Source organism: Microtus oregoni, unplaced genomic scaffold (assembly GCF_018167655.1).
Source record: "Microtus oregoni isolate MIOR12 unplaced genomic scaffold, Mior012 000020F_ref0000438, whole genome shotgun sequence".
In the NCBI taxonomy this organism is placed as follows: Eukaryota; Metazoa; Chordata; class Mammalia; order Rodentia; family Cricetidae; genus Microtus; species Microtus oregoni.
In genome coordinates, this window is record NW_024543079.1 from 210,679 (window position 1) to 231,530 (window position 20,852).

The 20,852-nt window shown below is 47.3% G+C and overlaps 1 protein-coding gene across 3 annotated transcripts in view; it reads right to left on the reverse strand.

The window, feature by feature from the left end:
* Positions 1-20,852, reverse strand: part of Tshz2 (teashirt zinc finger homeobox 2) — a 445,344-nt gene that overhangs the window by 164,029 nt on the left and 260,463 nt on the right. For 2 of the 3 annotated variants that reach the window (XM_041670311.1, XM_041670310.1), the window contains one exon: positions 16,484-19,544. In XM_041670311.1, coding sequence (XP_041526245.1) covers positions 16,492-19,544 — 3,053 coding nt within the window. In that variant the 3' untranslated portion in view covers positions 16,484-16,491. The remainder of the gene's footprint in view (positions 1-16,483; positions 19,545-20,852) is intronic. The other variant, XM_041670312.1, reaches the window with a different exon arrangement.

Consider the following 20,852-nt stretch of genomic DNA (forward strand, 5'->3'; position numbering starts at 1 on the left):
CTCCAGTTCAGCTCGCAAGGAAATCTCCATCCCTTCCCCACCCCAAACTGGGACTCTCTGGCCATGCTGTTCAAAGGAGGGAGGCAGACAGAGAAAGAGGGGTTCAATTAGGATGGAAACTAGGGAAGCAGCACCCAGAGACCTCTCGTTTGTACTTTGAAGTTCCCCGGGAGGCAGAAGAGGAGTGTGTTCCTTTGATTACCATGAACTCTTCTGGTCCAGGGCCAGGAAAGGTGTGATTGGGACCTGGGCTGGTCCCTGAAAATGGAGAGAGACCCTCTGTATCCTGGTTCTCAAATCTGCTCACATCTCAGATGAGGATGCCATAGGGCTGATCCCCTCTGCTGCTGTCTCTGATTTGCTGTTCCTTCCCTTCCTAGACTCCTGTGTGTTCTGCACGACCTGCAAGTCCTTATACGCTTCTTCCCACGGCTGTGGCTTCCACGCCATCAGTGCAACCCAAGGCTCTGAAATTGCCTTGCCAGCCCCCATCCACCTCTCATTGCTGTCTTGTGCCTGTTTTAACTCTTCTCACCCATCCCGCACATTATCCATGGTAAACTTTGAAGAAAGAAAGAACATTGGGTCTTCCTTAACATCACGAGTGGTTGTCTGTGGAATCAGGGGGATCCAAAGTTCTCCATGCAGCTCTGACTTGTCCCATAGCCCCCCAAATCCTATACCACCCAAAGACTATGCCCTCCGAAGCCTATGTCCCCCGAAGCCTATGCCGCCCCCCCCCCGAAGCCTATGCCACCTGGACTGCATCACCCTGTTCTTTTTTCCTTGTCCAGGATGCTCGATCCCCAATCCGCCACATGCTCGACTCCTAGTCAGCCTCCTTCCTTTGCCGCACTGGCTTGTGTCTAAAGCATCCTCTCCCAGTTCCTTGTCCTGTCCTTTTTTTCCTCAGTGTCTCCTAAGTGCCCTGAAATGGTCCCTTATTTATGTGCTCAATAAGTGTTAGTTATTAGTGTTCTTATCACCTGATGGTCCCTTGATTCGAATGCAAGGCTTCTTTTCTTCCTTTCTCCTCTCTCTCCCTCCTTCTCTTCCTCACTCCTTTCCTTCACCCTCCTTTTCCTTGTTTCCTTTACTTCTTCCCTCCCTTACCTTTCTTCTTTCTTCCCTTCTCTCTCTCCCTTCCTCCCCCCTCTTTCTCCCTTTCTTTATCCATCCCATCCTTTATCTTTCCCTCCATTTTCTTTCCCCCTTCTCTCTCTTCCTTCCCCCTTCCTTCTATTGTCCATCTTTCCCTCCTTTCCTCCTTCCCTTCTTCCTTTTGGTCCTACTGTGTTTCTGGCCTCAGAAGCTATAGGCATTTCCCTCCAAGTCTGATCCAGAAAGACATTTCTTAACCCGTATGTACAAACCTCATGGCAGAGCATCAGTCTCCTGGACAAATAATTTATATGGTGTTCTGGAAATGTTTGTCCCTTCCTCATGCTGTCCTGGGCTCTTCAGAGCCTGAGGACACCTTCACCGGACAACTATTGTGTGCAGGGTGCTACGCTGAATGTCTTACACCTTTGTCTGTCAATCTGTCTGTAGAGGACATTGTTTATTTTACGCATGAGTGGTGTCGAAAGGAAACTATATTCGCCTCCTAGAGAACCTCACACCCTCTCTTCCACCCTTCCTTCCTGTTTTTATAGGGTAGTCTGGATTCTTACAAATACCATCCCGAGCCAGCCTGGCACATGTCCTGCCCTAGGCTTCCATGAAAGTGTGTGTGGGGGGCGGGGCATGAGAGATAGACTGAGGCTCAGGCAAGCATCTACTACAGTGCTCACTCCCAGTCCCACGTCCAGCTTCAAGGAAACCCCGCTCTGCTGTTTGAACAAAGCAAAACCCAGATGAGCATCTGCCTCCATGGGACCAAGAAAACATGTAGTCAACAGCTAGGAGCCATCTTTCTAGATCCAGCCTCGCTTCTCATCTCCTAACTCGGTGTCTACTCTGTGACAGTGCCGAGCACTGGTTAGCGCTTGCTGGGGTCTATCTTCTGTGTGAGCACAGGTTAGCTCTTGGTGCGCTCTATTCTGTGTGAGCACAGGTTAGCTCTTGGTAGAGTCTGTCTCCTGTGTGTGCTGGGAACATGTTGTGACCTATAAGTTTGGCCTTTGTATAGTCACATGACAGGAGGAGCATCAGCATCTGTATTCTAGAGGTTACCATGGACATGGCCACTCAAGGTCCTCAGGAAGCAAGCAGAGAGCCAGCCCAATGTTCCAGTTTCTTGACTCTGTGCTCTTTCCCCCCGACCTAGCTGGCCTACAGTTCCTGCTGAGGATTCTAGTCAGCAAGAATCCCACCTCCTGAGATGGCTGGCGGGCTCTCCTCTCCATGCATAGAGCCCTTCCGTTCGCCATCCTCTTCTGACTGAGGGATGGAGCCATACTGATTGGTTCTTCAACTTCTAAGGCAGAACAAAGATGATCAAACAGGGACCCATCACCATGGTTACAGCACCCAAGAGAATCCAAAGGAAGGCAGCAAAGGGGTAAAGTGAAGGCCCCAGCAAATAAGTGGGAAGAAAGCAGCCACAAACAATTAGACAGGACACAGCCCTCTGGTGAGCAAAAATAGAATTATTTGACTGTGAAATCGAGTAATGTAGCATTGAAAATAACATAACCTGAAACATATTTTTTTCTCATTGATGAAAAAAATGCCAATACCAGATAAAGCCAAGAATACCTAGGGACCTAATCTGCTACAGACCTAGAACGGTAGAAAGTTGTCTGTGCCATACATCTGGGCTTTGGAGGGTTTGCAATATTCTTCCCACCGTGTTCACTTCTCCCCTGAGAGTAACAGGCATGTGTATACCAAACACTTCTGTGTAGTAAGCTCTTGAGAGAATTTGACCAAGAAGAGAAAGATTGTAACTCTGGTCCATCCTTGATTAGGATCCTTCATGTCCTACCTGTTTAGTCTTACCACAAATATATCATGTCTATCTCACCATAGCTGCCATCACCATAGTTACCATCACCATCATCCGTTCATCATTGTACCTCTCTGGGGTCTGTTTCATCACCTGGAGTCTGTTATCGTCATAGTTATGCCCTTAGAGAGTTTAACAGAGAGACTGAGGCTGTGCACACATGGACCCTACCACACCACACTCCTCGGTTGGCCTTTGGTAAATCAGGACTGGGCTCTATAGTTCACATCAACTTTGCTGGTGAAGGGCTATCCTGGGAGCTCCATTTTCAGGGTCCAAGGACAGAGTAGGTCCCATGTATAGTGAGGTGGTGTCCATGAAAGGGAAACACAGGGGCTTCTCTTGTGTTCCAACACACACACACACACACACACACACACACACACACACAGACACACACCATACACACTGAGTATCAGGAATCCCTGGACATCTCCACGGAATCCTTTATAGGTAGACTTCACTGTGCCCAGGGTTTTACCTTATTCTTACTTCTTAAAGAGCAATTTCTGTTTCTTCAAAGTTAAATTTGTGAATGATCTTAGAGTCTCTATGTATTCCTCAGAGATCATTTAAAAGTATGTCAGCTCTTTTTGTTAAAGAAAGCACCAAAAGAAGAGGTGTGTATAACCTGCTGTTACCGACAAAGCCACCTATTCAAAACGAGGTTCAATGAATGCGAGTCCTCCATCAATGTCAATGGAAATAAGGACAGCAGTGACACCAAATGCAGTGCCAGGCATAGTTCTCTGCACGAGTGCCACCACATTTGATCAGTGTCATCTGATAATCAACACCACCACCAACACCATCTCATCGATATCCTCCTTCTCCTCCACCACCGTCACCATCACAGTAATCATCTTATCACACTTGGTATTGCCAACATCATCTTTATCATCTCATCTATCAACATCATCATCATCCCATCAATTTTTCATCACATTCATATCATTATAGTCATCATCACCATCATCATAATCTCATCAACATCATCATTACCATTATATCAATATTATTAATGTCTTATCAATACTAAAGTTCATCACTACCGCCATCATCAATACAAATATATCATGTCTATCTAATCGTAGTTGCCATCACCATCATCTGCTCATCATTGCTATCAACACCATCATTCCAGGTGCCTCTCATCTTCATCACTATCACCATCACCACCACAAACATTTTATTATGTCAACATCAGCATAATCATTTTTAATATCTTCTTCCTCATGTCACCACCGTCATCATACAAATATCGTAACTTTCATTGCTATCACGATCACCATCATTGCCATATTCATTACCAGCATCTCTTATCAATGTCAACATCATACCAGTACCACCATAATCATACCAATATCATCATTATCACCACCACCACCATATCATATAAATATCAACATATCTATATTATCATCATACCAAATTGTCACCTTTATCATCATCATCATCATCATGATCATCAACACTATCACAATCACTGCCATATCATATTAATATCAGCACTATATCAAAGTCATCACCATCATCATCTGAACAGAAAATTCTAATGCAGATCTCTCTGGAGCATGTTTCAGATGGCAGTGAATTTGTGGGATAATAAGTAGAATTTACTGAGGTAGCTGGCTACAGAGTGAGAGGAGGAAATGAGATAGAAAGAGATGGAAAGCAATGGAAGGAAATGCCAGTTTATACTCTATCCCTTTCCTTGCCTGGGGCATTACTTCCTTCCCACCCCTAGGACTGTTCCAGATAAATCTGTATTCACAATATCCTTATTGATTCAAATCAAGTGGCACATCTATCCTAGCTTTTGAGCTAAATCTTAAGTGAAAGGGAGTAGATCTGTGTGTTTGAGGAGGCATCCAGGAGGGTGGGGAGTTAAGAGAAAGTCAAGTTCATTTGGCACTTTTTGTGTGCCAGATCCAGTGCCAAGGGCTCCCCACGGACCATCTCACCTAATGTGGAGTACACATTTGGGGATGAGAAGTGAGTCTGTGAGCTCATTTCCTGCTACTGCGATCCTCTCCAGGTTCCTTTGGCAATCTGGACATTCCGAGTCTTTTGAGTGCACTCTTACAGGAAGACTAGATCATGAGTTGCACATCTGGGAAGAAGCGGCTAAGGATCAGCAAGAAGTGGTACTGGTGGGACTTGGGGTCAGGTAGGAGGAATCTGAAGTCTCTCCTAGACTCCGAGAGTCAGGACGAGAATGTTTCAGATTCACTGAGAGCCTACTATGATCTCGCTTATAGATGTCAACAATCTCTTTAATCTTCATCATGGCCCTGTGAAGAAGAGACTAGCTGATTCTATTTGAGCAGTGATTAGTCAAATGAAATATCTTAGCTTTAATTGTCAGCTTGATACAGCCTAGAGCCATTGAGAGGAGAAGCTTTAATTGTGGAATTGCCTAGATCTGGTTGGTTGTCTGTGAGTGATTGTTTTGATTATTAATTGAGAGGAGGGTCCAACCCATTGTGGGCTATACCATTTGTGGTGGTCTGAATGAAAATGGTGTCATAGACTCATACGGAGTGTCATTATTGGTGGTGTGGCCCTGTGGAGAAAGCATGTTACAGAGAGGTGGGTTTTGAGGTTTCAGAAGCTCAAGCTAGGCTCAGTGATAAATGATTTAGTGCATGCACATGTGCCCACATGTATATGGAAAGCACACACCAGGTTTTGATACTTGGTGTCTTCCTCTACCGCTTTTCACCTTGATTTTGACACAGCATCTCTACCTGAACCTTGAACTTGCCCATTTGGCTAGTCTAACTGGGCAGTGAACCCCAGGACACGCTTACCTCTGCCTCTCCAGTGTTGGACTCACAGATGCACACTGCTATGCTGCACTTTAAAGTGGTTGCAGGTTTTCATCCTCAAGCTGCAGGTTTTCAGCCAACTGAGCCATCTCTAATCTACTAGGTGTGTATGAGCATCTGACTGCGGCTCTTGCCGACATCTGATGCCCACTAGACAGATTCAAAAGTGAGTTATTGTATTAAGAAGGGACAGTACAGGTGACAAGGGCCACACCGTAGAAGCAATGTGTGTTTAGAGTTAGGGGAAGTCGGTCCCTCATCCCCCCTTGCTGTTGACTGCGATCTTGGGGATTTTAGTGACTGTGAGCATCAGTGTCATTTTATGCGTCTCGATGACCATTGAAATGAGTGGAGGGTGCCAGCAATGGGCGGGGACAGGCAACAACATTAGGAGACACCACGGGATCACAACTTACTTCGCATCCTCTTGCCCTCTCCCCTCTTGATCTCTTGGGCTCCTGTATTTTCCTCCATCTCTCTCATCACAGGGCCTCAGCACACGAATCCTCTGATCTGGACCATACTTCTTGTTATAGGCACTAACACGCAGCTGTCCTTCACATCGTCTCTGACTGTCTCCTCGACCTTCCCTCCCAGGTCCAAGCCCCTTCTGGAGACTCTTAGAGTCACACAGACCTCTCCTTGGTGACATTTCTCATCAGCGTGTTTTGTTCACTTGGAATTGGATGAGTATCATCTGACTGGAGCACCCTGAGGTGACAGTGTCACCATGACTGGCTTGTGTCCCCAGCATCCTCTTTAGGGTCTGTAACAAGGCAGATGCTCAACAAATATTCATTTGATTTTTGAAAAAAAATAGAATAGTAGTATAACTCTGTTATTAATATAGAAATGACTCTTAATATTTGTGATGATGGAGAATGAAATTACCTCTACTTGGGAAACCCCAGATAAAAGGATTTGGTTTGAGAGGAGCTACCACCCTGTCAGGGTCCTAGTTAGCATTGTACAGAAGTGTGCAAGTCCTGAGACCAAAGCCTACAGTTATTTTGTCTGATCAGTAAAATAGGACACCAATGTCTGTGACTGGGGAGGTGGCTCAAGTTGGCAAAGGGCTTGCCAGGCAAACAGGAAGACCTGAGTTGGTCCCCAGACCTCATGTGTAAACCAGGCAGGCTACTGCCTTCAGTGTCTTGGTGTGATCTCCCATCTTCCTGGTGACCTCATCTGTCCTGGTGCTGCTTGGCTGGTCTCAGCACAGAGGGATGCTTAGTGTATTTTTTTGCCTCTATAGCACGGTAACTCCAGTGAGGAACTGCATTTGGTTTGTGGCTATGATACGTGGGAAGTCCAAGGTGCCTCTGATGAGAGCTTGCATACTGGTGGCTCTGCTGTAATTGTCAGCAGCTATCACATCCTAGAAGACAGGGGAGATCAGACACATCTTCTTCCTTTTCTCATCTGGAGACAAAGGTCACAAGTAGCCTAGCCTGACCCTAAATTTACTATATAGCCAGTGGTGACCTTGAACTTCTTATCCTCCTGCCTCCACTTCTCCACTGTTGATATTGTAAGTCTGGCTTATATGGTGCCAGGAATGGAAGCCAGGGATTCAAGCTTGTTAGGCAAGTCCTCCACTCATGAGCTACGCCTTCAGTTTCTCAACTTATTTTTCTTGTCAAGAGCACACACTCAGCACAGCGGGCTCTCTCCCAGAATAACTGACAGACACCATGATGTTGCCATTAACCCTAATCCTGTCTTGAGAGTCCCACCTCCCTGATACTGCTCAGTGGCAATTAAATTTCACCAAAACGTTCGGAGGTGACAATGAAGAGGCCTTTCCTGAGCTCCTGTAAAGCCTCTGGTGAGCCTGCATTATGACAGTGTCTGTCTGTGTCATGTTTGGGTTTTGAAGAGGACGGGACACATGGAGAGCGCTAGTGGGGCAAACAGGAAGTGCTTGACTCTGGTGCCCGAGTGAACAGGGAGAGCTGCACGTGGTAGTCTATATGTGCCTTGAAGCAACCCATCGAAGGCCAGCGTCACTGCACAGGGTCTGGCTGAGCCAAGGACCTTTGTATGCTGGTAAGAATACCGGTGGCTGGTAAGAGCTAAAGCTGGCATGAGTTTAGAGCTGGTGGGGGGAAAAGGTATTTCTGGGCCTCCAGCTTTCAAGGCAGTGTTTGAGCACACCAGAACATTCCATTGTTTGTAATAAGCATAACTGAGGTATAGCCACCCTATTTTATCTTAGTTATTTTATTTTTTAGCACATTGTTGTGATAATGTTGACAGTATTGAAGTGCATACAGTTTTTTTTTGGTGGTGGTGGTGTGTGTGTATGTGTGTGTTGTGTACTCTCTCACAATGCATGTTTCTGTAAGCAAATGTGGCTGTGGGTGTGCTGTGTGCACTTGTGAGGGTTGGATGGCCTCCTCTCACCTCTCTGTCTAAGGCAGACTCTCTATCATTTGCTCAGTTGCCACACACACAGGGCAGCTGCCCACGGGCTCCTGGAGCATCTCCTGCTCCTGCCTCTCATCTCCTTACAGGAGCACGGGGATTAAAGACATTGGCCACTGCCTCTGGCTTTACATGACTTCTGGGCATCAGACCCAGGTCCTTGCACTTTACCAGGCCAGTGCTTTACCCTCCAAGTCACTTCCGCAGCCCTTAACCACCCAGGACTAAAACATCAGCTCCTAAAGAGGTTACACACTTTAAAGACACAGAGCTCAGAAGCACCAAGCTCAGAAGCACCAAGGTGAAGTCGGGATGAGTGCAGGATGAATGCTGTGTGAATAGCCCTGAGGGGAGATTCCCCAGGGCCTGGCTTGGTGTTACAGCTCTGCTACCTACTTCTGTGGGTCTTGGGGTTCCTGGAGCCCCTTCTCTGATGAGCCCGCGGTTTCTTATCTCCAAAAGGGGAATGATATCTGCTTTACAGATTCACTGTGAGGTTGAACCATTATCGTTGGCCCATATGTGTTAGGGACATTCTCATTGATTAAATATCATTGGGAGTAGAGCATGGGTACCATTTCATCAGCTGCACCCACAGTGGGGCTAGTGGCCTTATGGGAGAGAGATGAGAAGCAGGAGGAGGGTGTGGATTGTGGCAGGAGGAGCAAGCTGTCTAAGGACACTGGGTGATCATCTCAGCCCAGTGTGTTAAAAGTCTCTCTGGTCACTGCCCAAATCCCAGGAACTCTCCCGGCCAAGTCCTCGGCAAACCTGGCTGACTGACCCCTTGAAAATCCTACTGCTTTTCTGTTTCAGGTGGGCAACCCACAGCTCTTCCACAGCTGGGAGTGGTGCGTTGGTGCGGGAACTGGGTCTCTAGGGTCGTAGAGCTCCAAGGGACAAAGAACCTAGGAATTGGGACCTCTGGCCTCCTCTGTCTTGCCAAACTGGTAACTTGGAAGATCTGGTTTCTGAATCCCATGTTCAGCCTGAAGAGTGTTCAAAACAATAACAACCAACCCAGAGCACGCTCATAAAACTGGTCAGTGTAAACATGCAATGCTTTCCCACAAAGACAAGGGTTTTCTTGTTCCCATGTTAAGCTGTGGGGCTCGCTGTTTTAATTTATCACCGTTGTGCCCTGCCTGCTGGACCTGTGTGCTTCCTTCGGGCCCTTGGGTGCTTGGCTTGTCACTTCCTGATATTTTAGGACAAGCACTTAATTCTGACTATCTGTAGGTACTCTTGAGGCCTTGATCCTGAATGACACTTTCAAATCAGTTTGTGTTTATTTATGGCTGTGAGATGTGTGTGGGTAGAGGACGATTCCATGGTAAGTTCAAAGTCCATCAAAAAAATCTGGAATCCAAACACAGAGAGGTAAGCAGAAACAGGGTGTCTGTGAGTTCAAGACCAGCCTGGAATATATCAGGCTGTCACAAAAGATACAAAATCAGAGAGAGAAATGGCGATAGCATGCAGGTGGGGAGGGAGTGAACACATTCAAAGTGCGTGAAAATATTCTTGTGAAACTTATCACACGTACAATGTCTCCCCCTCCTCTCGTGTGTGCATGCACGCACACACACGTCCTGGGAGTGTATCTCAGAGGTGGAGTTCTTATTTAGAATGTCCAAGGCTCTGAGTTCAACTCCCAGCAAGACAAGCTGACACACGCAGCCAACAGCTCACACATACTAACAGCTCCGGATTCAGGAGCACCAGCACTTACAAGATAACAGAATTAGAAAATACCTTTGTTCACTTTTATAGCTAGAAGCCATGCAATCAGTCTGCTGGAGATACACTTCACTCTCGAATATATCCTGTGCCTACAAACTCTCACGCACAGACACATAAATGTTTTAGGCGGGGAGAAAAGCCACCCAACGATATCCCATGGACTCCTGGCATCCTGAGTGTGTATATGTCCCCTATCCGCAGAGTTTCCTGTCCCTTGGGGGTGTTGACTTCCCTCCTTATTGCCTCCTGCACCATTTACAAATGGATCTCCCACCAACTTCCCCTCTTCCAGAGGAGAGTGGAGAAAAGTCCGCTGAGTGAGAATGGATCCTCTTATTTTGGTAGCCTAGCGCATCCTGCATCCCCCTGGCCTACATATCATTTAACAAACTGCCCTGTGATTCTTGCGGGGCGTGGCATCCCCACTGATTTAAAATCCCCGCATTGCTCAAACTGCATTGTTCTTCATCAAGTTGAGTCGTTTTTATGTGAAGTGTCAAGCTCCCTAACAAATCCCTCCTGCCAGACAAATCAAGTCCCTCGTCGGAGAGCCGCGGCTAAATAGTTTATAGCTTTAATCTGCTCACCGAGGTGTGCAGCCTATGACAGTAATTATAAATGCACGGAGAAATTATAGCTGAATGCCTTCACAGCATTAGGAGCTGTTTGATGAACAATCATGAGCGCCTGCTCATTTCCAACAATAGAGGGCAAGTTAGTGTCAATGCATTAGAGAGATCTCAGTTCTGCATGGCTTTTTCTCGCATTTACCACGGAATGTCACTTGTCTTCTATAAAAGTAGGGAAAAAAAGCATCGTGGAAAGCTTTAAACTTGATAGTTAAAAAAAAACAGACAAAGAGAGAAATGCAGAGGAAAACGGTTTATCATTGCGACTTGCATTTTTCTGTTTTGTTTTGCAGCAGGTTGCTTTAGAATGAGCTCGTGGAAGGTAATGGCCTGTTTACTTATGAGGGACTTTGAAAAAAAATCCCTCCCCAAGCCTTTTTTTTCCCCTTAATGCTTTTATAGAGAGACACTTCGTTAAATGAAGGGCAAGTTCAAAATGATCTCTGAGAGCAGCCAGCCCCTGCAACTGTGTGTGTTGTGTCCCTCAGCCGACTTCCCCCCTTCTTCAGGCGTCTTCCGAACCTAATGACGCAATTTACTCTTTATTTGCCCTCCTCGCTTTTGCAGAAAGACGTTTTTAATTTAGCTGAAGAATTACACAAATGTATTTTAAAGACATAAATCCATATAAAAAATATGAGCTAATTAAAACATTGCACTCCCTGTCGCTCATGGAGTTTCAATTTAGCAAAAGGAAAAAAAAAAAAGAAACCCAGAATCACGTCTGGTTAAATGAAAAGATGATAGTGATGGCAGACTGGGGTAAATTAAAAACAATGTTCATCTATATTAAAGCAGCGAATTACACACGTCAAGACTGAGCGTTCAGAAGTCCAAATGAGGGGGAAAGTGCAATGGGGCGGCGTGCCCGGGGAGGTAAGGCAGATCACTCAAATGAAATGAAAAAGAGAGTTAGAAAAGATTCTGCATCTGGTTCTTGCTACTTGAGAAGGACCAGAGCCTCCTACATGACCTTGCGGCCTGGTTTCTCGTCTTCTCGCCACCTGTGGCCAAACCACCCTTATCTTATTTTGTTCACCTAAAATGAATTCCTGAGAGTGAAAATGATATATCCATATGCCTATGTGGATTGGGGTAATGTCTTAGTTAGATACTTTATACAAATGCTTATCATCCAACTAAATGGAGGAATTAAGATGACAGGAAGTAGGAGGCCAGCTTTACCCCACGGCTCATCCCTAGGTCCCTGTATTTTTGTGTAATATTTCTGTTTTGGTCAATATCTGACTCCGTGTATCACGGTGGTTTCCTGAGATCCGGCACTCAGTGACACCAAGGCTGTCTGTGCTCATTCTGTGATGTCCACGCAATAGTGAAATTGCTTTAGGACACGTTTCCCATAATGCATCTCTGCCCTTTGGCCATCGCGGTTCATTTGTTTACAGCTGGAGTTTCCCAGAAGCCTTGGGGAACCTTTGTTTTGGCACACCTCTTACCCTCATGTTCCAGCCTTTCCCCTGCATTGTCTGTCAGTCATGCATTGGACCCTCAGCTCAGGCGAGGAGGAGGAGACCAAGGGCAGAAGATAGCAGAGGAGCATTGGATAGATGCCTGGTGCTTGAGGCTGGGCCTTCCACCTTTGCTGACTGCGTGTGTACGGAGGGACCTATTCACTGAGGATTTCCTTTCTTCAAAATGAGGGTGCCAAGTGTAGCCACTCCTGACTCCTAGGAAGAGGCCAACAGATGATAGCAGTGTTGTTACTACCACTCTCGAAGACTGACGTTTGCAAGGGGAACAGCTAGCTGGCCATGAGTCAGTCAGCAGAGAGGACTGACGAGTCTAGGTGCTTCCAGCGAGGCTTCAGGACAGAGAAGGGCTGTGCAGATTCTGCAGGACTTCCTTCTGTGGGCTGACTGAATACCAGGCCTTCTGCAAGGAGATCCCATGCACTTAGGCAATTCTCAAATCCTTCCTATTGGTAGGCTTTAATGTCCCATCTTACAAATAAACCAGGGTTCAGCATGGTGGATGGGATGACATTGGAAGCTGGGTGGGGGGGATGACCTGAGCATCCATATCCTCCCCAGAATGAGTGCTCCTCATCTCTGTTACCCTGGGACAGGGAAAGGCCCATCCCCCCGTCCCAGTGCACTCCATTCAGCAGCTCCCCGTGAGTTGCTGTCTGCATGCCTACCTCTGGTCTCCATGGCAGACCCTCGTTTTGGCCATTATTTTATTTCCTGGGATCACTCCCATGTTTGCCGTGGGCCAATGGCCTTTTTGATTTGAGCTAATGCATAAATGAAGGTCAGAGGTGGTGGGACTTTAGGGAATGCAGTACTTACTGTGCCTGTGCCATTATTTCTTTGGCTCACCCACACTTTAGAGCACTGTTTGTGAGACTAGCGTGAAGGGATGCTTGTGAAGCCATTGCTACAAATCCTAGCAGTTTGCTATTGTAATTGGTGTTCCCGCCTGCTCACAGTTACGCGCTATCACTAAATAGACTGGGGTGCAAGGTGAAACACGACCAGCATTTGCTGAGGGAGGAGGAATGGAAAGAAGGGACTTTCTTTAATGAATGGAGCAACAGTGTGTACCTCTTACAGGCCTTACTGACTTCAGCCTGTTCGGCTCTCCCTAGATTGGTATGTAATCTACGTGATTAATAAGGACAGAATTACAGGTTTCCATGTTAAAAAATGGATCTCGTGTAAACAACGACTTCTTTTTGAAGATAAAACTATGGTCCGCATGTTATTTGGGACACAGCTATACTCAGACTCCGAGATTTATCTGAAGGGCAAGTTCATCTGCATTAGACGTCCATCTTTCATCGTATCTGGCAGCCTTCCATGCTTTTCGCCCTGAACATACATCCCCATCAAGCCATCCATAACAGGAGTGGCAGGTAGCTTGTTGGACGAGAATACATTTCTGCCAGCCATCTCAAGGTTAGGTGTACTGTTAAATGCGTACACTATATTACGTGGTAATGACTATAATTTGAAGCCCTTATGCATTTGAGACTCAGTGATTTACTCTCTGTTTAATTTCTAGTCAAGAGCAAGAGACTTTTAAGGGCGTATACAAACATGTTCTATGATTGTTTTAGATGACTTGCGTCCTAAAAGAGGGGGTGCCCATTTAATACTTCCTAAGAAACCTTAAGTAAGCACTGACTTTGCTACTTGGCAGGGTGCTCACAGGATTTAAGGCAGGCCCACGAGAGGAAAGAAGATTCAGGTTGGAATTCATGTTGTTTAGAAACACCTAGACGTGGTAAACTTGACTACTCCGTCATACTCTCACGTTTTCCCAAAATACCACATCATTTTCACACATTGCGCCGTCCTCCATATCAGCTAAGATCAGAATTCCAGATGACAGTAGAATCCTGTGGTCATTAAGACCAACAAGCTTTTTTCTTTGATAATAAAGTTATAAAATTAAGAAAAAACAGCGGAAACAAACTATCGTAAGCATAAGCTCTAAGAAGTGGGAGGGGCTTCCGTGAACAGCTCCCCTGGAGTGCTCTTTCCAGATGAGCCAAGCTCCAAGACACGGCCTCGTCACCCATGGGGGCAAACACTTAATCAGACTAGAATGGTTTCCCTCAAACACAAATACACCCAGCATCCACATTCTCTCTTCAACACACGTGAGACACTCCCATTGGACGGAATGACTCCAAACCTCTGATGTCAGCCTGGTCTGACGTCTCAGCACAGCAGGGAATGCACGAAGCCAGAGCCTTGCTACTCTCTGTAATGATCAAACTGTCTTAAATTAGAAGTATTTGTTCTTTACAAATATGGACAGATGCAAAAAGAGCGATCTTACCCATGTGGATTTTGGATTTACAAGTAGCCTTTGTGTATATTCCCCGAATTATCGGTTGCTTTTCACTTCTCTAGTGCACGCAGAATCTAGTGAGATTCTGACTCAGGATGGATGAAACCCTCCTTTTGCCTCCCTTCTCCCTATTTCCATATCGCAGTTAAAAAATGATTACAGACCTAACAGGTGGAAAATTGGTCTTTATTATAGCACAAAATAAACATCACCTGTTTGTTCTCTTCACTGTGGTTCGGACCCACAGTTGTTAGATCTGAAACACACTTCTTGTCTCTAGATACTTTACGTATGTCCACCTTTTTTTCTTTTTAAGGTCCAGAAGAGCATAGTGGCTAATTACATAAAAAGTTAAAATGTGATATGGCAAATAAATAGCATGAGGCAGAACCCCGAGCTCACGCGTGGGTTCGACAGATGCAGAACAGCGTTCCATTCAGTAAGGGAAGACGTACAATCATGCTTGGAAACCCGGAGATGAATCTGCCCGGAACATTTAATTTTCATGGTAAAAGCATGCAAACAACAGGGGTGGCCTTTGCTGGAGCCCACCCAAATCAGAAGCATGGATGCCCACCCAGAGGGTGAGTCTCAAGTCAAGCATGTGTTTCCTTGTCTTTTGTCTTAACCGCCCTCATACTCAGAACTTCTCTGCCCCTGGGCGGTGCACTCAGAGCCTTGCCGGATAAGGACCCTGCTCTACTGGGAACTCCCTTACCGCTCACACCTGCAAAGCTTGACCTGAACGCCCGCCCCCCCCCGTGTAAAGTAAATGCTTTGAGACTAGGGGGTTGGGGGGGCTGATACAATAGGCCATTACCAGCTTTCTAGACTTTGCCATGAATGAATTAAGAGCAATGCTGTGGGATATAAGCTGGGCTGGAAAAAGCAGAAGCTTTCGTTTATGTTGGGTCCTCATGTTGGGGTGTAACCCCAGGCAGAGGTCAATCTAAATATGTATTGGGGTCTTTAGAGTGTGGGAGTGTCATGCTGGAGGGTAGAGAAAAGGAAGCTTAGGAGTCCCATAAGGGAGGGTTGTTGACATCCAGCCTTGCTTATGCTCAACATTTGGAAACAGCCCATGGGACTGATCTGCTAAGGCATCTGCCTTTGGTCTCTGTCCTTTCTCCTGGAGGTGACATAAGTAACTTGGTTACTGGTAACTATACAAGACATGAACTTCTATGATATACGGTACAAATTCTTTTCATTTCGGCACTGGGACTTGAACCCAGGATCTTAGGCACGCTGGGCAAGTGTTTTGCTACCTAACTGCCCCTCTAGCTCAATAAAAAATGACCTTGAAGCTGTGGGATGGATCTGATGTCCTTAACCATATGCGGGTTACAAGCTATCCATCTCTATACACAAAATAAACTCTCAGGGATGCTTTGCATCTGTCTGTTAATGGTGGACTCGACCCCGAGTTTATCCTAAAGAAAACCAAAAGGCGAGAGAGGAACAAAAGCCTCCTCCATCCTCATCTCCCTGTTCCATAGAGAACAGTGCATCCCAACGCTTCCCCTTAAGGGGCACCTGCTCTTCTGTAGAAAAATGAATGTGGGAAAGAAACAGGCAAGGAGTGGAAAGGTACCATTGATAGAAGTTAGCTATAGAATGTATTCCTTGCAAGGACCATAAAGATAACATTAAACCATTTGTGAACTGAGTAAGCTATCTCTGTATATGATGGGCCCTAATAAGTCCTCCATCTTCACGTGAGTGCTCACCTCTCCTCTCTATATTAGCATTGCCGTGAGAAGGCAGACGGCAGAATGGAATCTAGTCCTCTTGGAGGTCGGGCCTTAGGATGCTAAGGGAATTGTGTGTCCCACAGCTCTGTAAGCAAACACGAGCCTCACCTCTTTCAGACGCATTCTATCTACTTCCCCACTAACCTGAAGGACATGGGGGAATGGCTGGGACCCACTCATGTTCTGTCTTTTGTAAAAATTAAGTCTATGCCAGCAAACTACGGTCCTGCGTGGCCTCGGGAGACACCCTCTGCCTCTGAGCAGACCCATCTCCTCTGAGCATGCTCCTCACAAGGCCATGGCCACCATCACCTAGGAGCAAACCCGTACCTGCGGAACTATTCTTCATCCACGTCTGTTACAAACTGAGAATGGTGCTCGGGTGACTTGCTGTGCGTTTTGCTTAGGTGGAGTTTTACTGCGTGTTTGCTCACAAATGTCCGACTGCACAACTTACACTTGAATTTAGAGTCTGTGTCCTCTTCACCGGCTATTGTTTCCGGAGACCTCTGAGCCGACGACACCCGGGAGATCTCCTGCTCCACCTTGCTTGGCTGGTCAGCCGCCATCCGCGTCATGTCCTTCATTTGGAAGCCCAGGTGAGACTCTAAGTGGCTGATGTAAGTAGAGGGGGTTCTGAACTGGGAGGCACAGTCACTGCAGTAAAAGATGGGGTGCCCTTTGTCCATGTTTTTCAGGAATTTTGTCCCCCCTGTTTTCCTAAGCTGGTACTTGACATTGGCCAGCCAGTGGCTGATTGTGGTCATCGAGAGTCCCGTGAACTTTGAGATTTGCATCCGCTCCTGTGGGCCCAGGTCAGAGAGCAGATATTTGCCCTCCGATGTCTGGAAGAGGCTCGAGGCGAACTGCGCCTGCAGGATGAGCAGGTGCTGGGGGTTCCAGTTGGACTGCCTGCCCTTCCTCTTGTGCAAAGTCGAGACTTCGCCGGAAACATCCTCGAATCGCCTGACATCCATTTCCAGCTTCATGGGCGGGACCCTCGAGGGAGCAGCTGGCTTGGGGGTGGTGGCTTTGGGGAGGACCTTGACCATATCGGCAATGTCACAGAGAGCATGCTTCTGAGGTGGGGACGTGCAGGATTGTGCTTGCGAGGACTCGGCCCTCTTGCTTTTGGATTTGGTCAGGTCAATGGGCTGGTCGCTGTTCTCAAACAGGTAGTGTCTGGATCCGCTGGCCGGCCTGGTGGAGGAGGGACTTAGGACCGGTTTGTCCACTGCGCTGAGACTAGACTTGTGGAACATAGAGATTGTGCTTGAGTTGGGGCTGGAGCAGGAAGGAGAGCGCAAAGGCTCAGTAGCTTTACCCAGGTGGTTGTTGAGGACCGACTGCAGCGCACTGAGCGGGTTGATGCAAGGCAGGGTCGGGGTGTGGTTAGCCGGTGCGCACCCGTTGCTCAGAGAAGATACAGGTTCTAACGGCTCTGGTTTCTCTTTCGGCAGCTTCTCTCCCTCCTTCGGGGGACAGGGCTCTACCTTTCTGGATTCTGAGGGTGTTTCAATTTTGGAGAAAGACTCCCCCTCAGACTGGCTGAGAGATGTTGCCTCTTCACGGGGACTTTCCTTCCCGCACTCCTTTCTGACTTCGTCTTTGTCTTCTGTCTCCTTCTTAACTTGAGTGTACAGGGCCAGGTTTGTGGGCACAGGGCCAAGCGGCATGACTTTCCACTTGGGCGCGATGGGCCTTAGCTTGTTGGCGAGGTTGGGTCTGATTTGCAGTATCTGAGAGCCCATTGCCATGGGTGGCTTGGCACCCTCTGACAGCTGGTAGGCTGCGTGGATACTTGGATATGCGCTCCAGCTGGGAGCACCGTTTTGGGCCTTGTTGATGGCCGTGGTTACAGTATTTTCCAGTGACTTTAAGATGTCCCCTCCACCCTTTGAGCCATCTTCCAAATCCTCTTCTCTCAGATACTGGTATTTTAAGGTGGGGTCGAGAGGTTTCTGTAGAGGGTCTTCGTATTCCTCGCCTTTCGCCCCTTGCTCGTCTTCGTTGATCTCCTCCGCCTTCTCCTTCTTGCTCTCTTTCTTTAACTCGGTGCTAGAGGCTGCGCAGTCAGAGGCAGAGTTACTTGACGGCTTAGCGCCCAGAGACTCGCTGTTTGGGGTCTCGGACAGCGACTGCATTTTCTCCACGGCCAGCGGGTCCAACACCAGCTGCTTGCCTTTCTTGGAGGCAGAGCTGGTGACTTTGAGAAAGTGACCCGTGACCATCATGTGGGTGGTGAGCTGCTGCAAGGTGTCATGGGAACTGCCACACTCCATACACTTTAAGATCTGCGACTTGCAGGCCTCGAACTGCCAGGTGTAGCTGGCTCCGTTTTGGTAGCCGTAGCGGCTGTTGGAGGGCAGCTGCAGGTTGGGGTTTTTCTGGGAAGAAAACGATTCTGCCTGTGTCCCCGTGGTGGAGTCCGGGGAGCAAGGCCTGTTGATGTCGAAAACACGCTTCTTGGCTGGTGTGACCATTTTAGAGGAAATGGTTGGTACCGGTTCCTTCAAAGGCACTTTTTGGTAATGTTTTGTCTTTATCATGTGGACGCTCAGGTCTTGCAGGGAATCAAAGGAGTCGCCGCAAAACATGCATTTCAGAACCTTCTGCGCGTCCTCTTTGTCCATGTCCTGGAAGGCCCTTTTCCGGGGCTTTGAGTAGCTCGTGGGTCGGAGCTTATCTTTTTTGCGGTTGTCATCTTGATAGTGGCCTGTCTCATTCATGTGCACGGTCAGCTCCACCAGAGTGTCGTAGGCCGCGCTGCACTGTCTGCAGCGGAACCTGCTGGCCCCGGTGAACACCGAGCCGCACATCTTACTGCTCTGCCGGTACAGCTGCACGGAGCTGAATAGGCTGGGCTTAGAGACAGACCGGGAAGGCAAGTTCTGCTGGAGGCTTTTGGACAGGGCATCTTGGTGCCAATCAAAATCATTCTTGCTGCTGCCATTGCGGGTGTCACAATTCCGTCTCTCGCTGTTGGATAATTTGAAGCCGAGGCCCAGGCCTGACCAGTAGGAATCTGACAGGATATTGGCATAGACGGCTGTCATTTTATCCATGCAGTTATGGGGTTCGCTCGGAAGCTTGGGGTGAGCGTTTGCTTTCTTGTCCGAGACATCTCGGCCACAGATGCTCTTGATGTCTGACACCTGGTCGCTGGCATCACTCAGAAGAGATTCATTTTCCACGTCCTGGTTGGACAGGTGGCTCCCTGGCGAGTTCTGGCAGCTGAAGTAGCCTTTCTGCTCCGGGACTGTTTCTAGTTCCTCATCTGTCCCCGTGTCATTACTGCCCTGATGCTGAGCCACCGAACCACTGTCTTCCTCCTCCTCCTCTTCCTCCTTTATTTCCTCCTCTTCCTTCAGAACTTCCTCCTGGGCATAGCCTGCAAGAGATACAGAGAGATGAACTAAACGTAACGGCTCTCGGAGTCTGTCCCCGTGTCCCCATTTACCCAGGCTGAACTGAATAGCAATTTAATCTATACTTTCACCAGTCACAAGCTGGTAAAAAACAGAAGCAGGGAAAAGACAAATGACACATTTTAATTTTGGAACAGGGCCTCACGTAGCCCGGGATGGCCTCAAATCTGTTATGTTGCAGGGTGTGAACCCTTGATCCTCTCGCCTCTAACTCCTCAGTGCTGGGATTACAAGCGGGCACCATCACACTCAGTTCCTGTGGTGCTGTGGATGGAACCCAGCTTTTACACATGCTAGGCAAGCACTATGGCAACCGAGTACACCCCCAGACCCCAAAGGATGTCTTTCATGCCATCCATTGGCTGTTTCTTTTTAACTTGGCAAAACCACAATTCTCTATGCGTGGATACTATCACGAGTTAACCATTAAGGGATCAAATATCATTCAGATACTCCTATAATGAGGCAGTGACTAAATTCACGTGTGTGGCTGTCAGGAAATCTAGATAGAAATGCAAATCCTACCAGCATCGCAGCACAGGAGTGTGTTGGCTCCTAAGAAAGTTAGCTTGGCCCTTGGCACATCACTGGCAAACAATCCCAAGGCACTTGGAGCATCGGCATACATCCGTCTAAAGAGGAACCCGGATGCTTAGCCATTGTATCTTTGATAGCCTGTGTCTTTCTGTTGTAACATTTTTATTTATAGAGCGTTGCTGGGAGAGAGACCACAGAGTATGCAAATACATTCTCCTACCAATGGCTGAAAAATTATGTAAGCTCAGCAAATACAATGATTTTAAAATAATGGGGAATGGTGTTAGAATGGGAGATTTGGGGGCTAGTCTATTACTCTCACACGGGTTTATGAAGACCTTTCCAGACACTGCTAAAAATACTCTCTCGATCTTGTTCCTGTAATTTCAAATGCACTGTGATTTGTGGGTACCCGTCACGAGGTGCCAATTATAGAGTTGATTTGTGGATGTAAAATGCTATTGGGGAATGCATGCTTTCCCTTCTCCGAGAGGACCGAGGGCAGTAATTGCATAGGGAAAATGAAGGCACAAGAGAGAGGGTGCAAAAGAGAATTAATGGACAAATATCCATCAAGGCCGACGGGTAATGTGACTGTTTATGCCCATAGGTTCATTTTCTCCACCTGGCCTTTCAGAGGCACATGGATAAACAGCAACCAAAGATTTCTCAATGCAAAAGAGAGCCAGCTTCAAATCTGCAGGGTTAGCATGGCCTTAATGCAACGTTTCCCT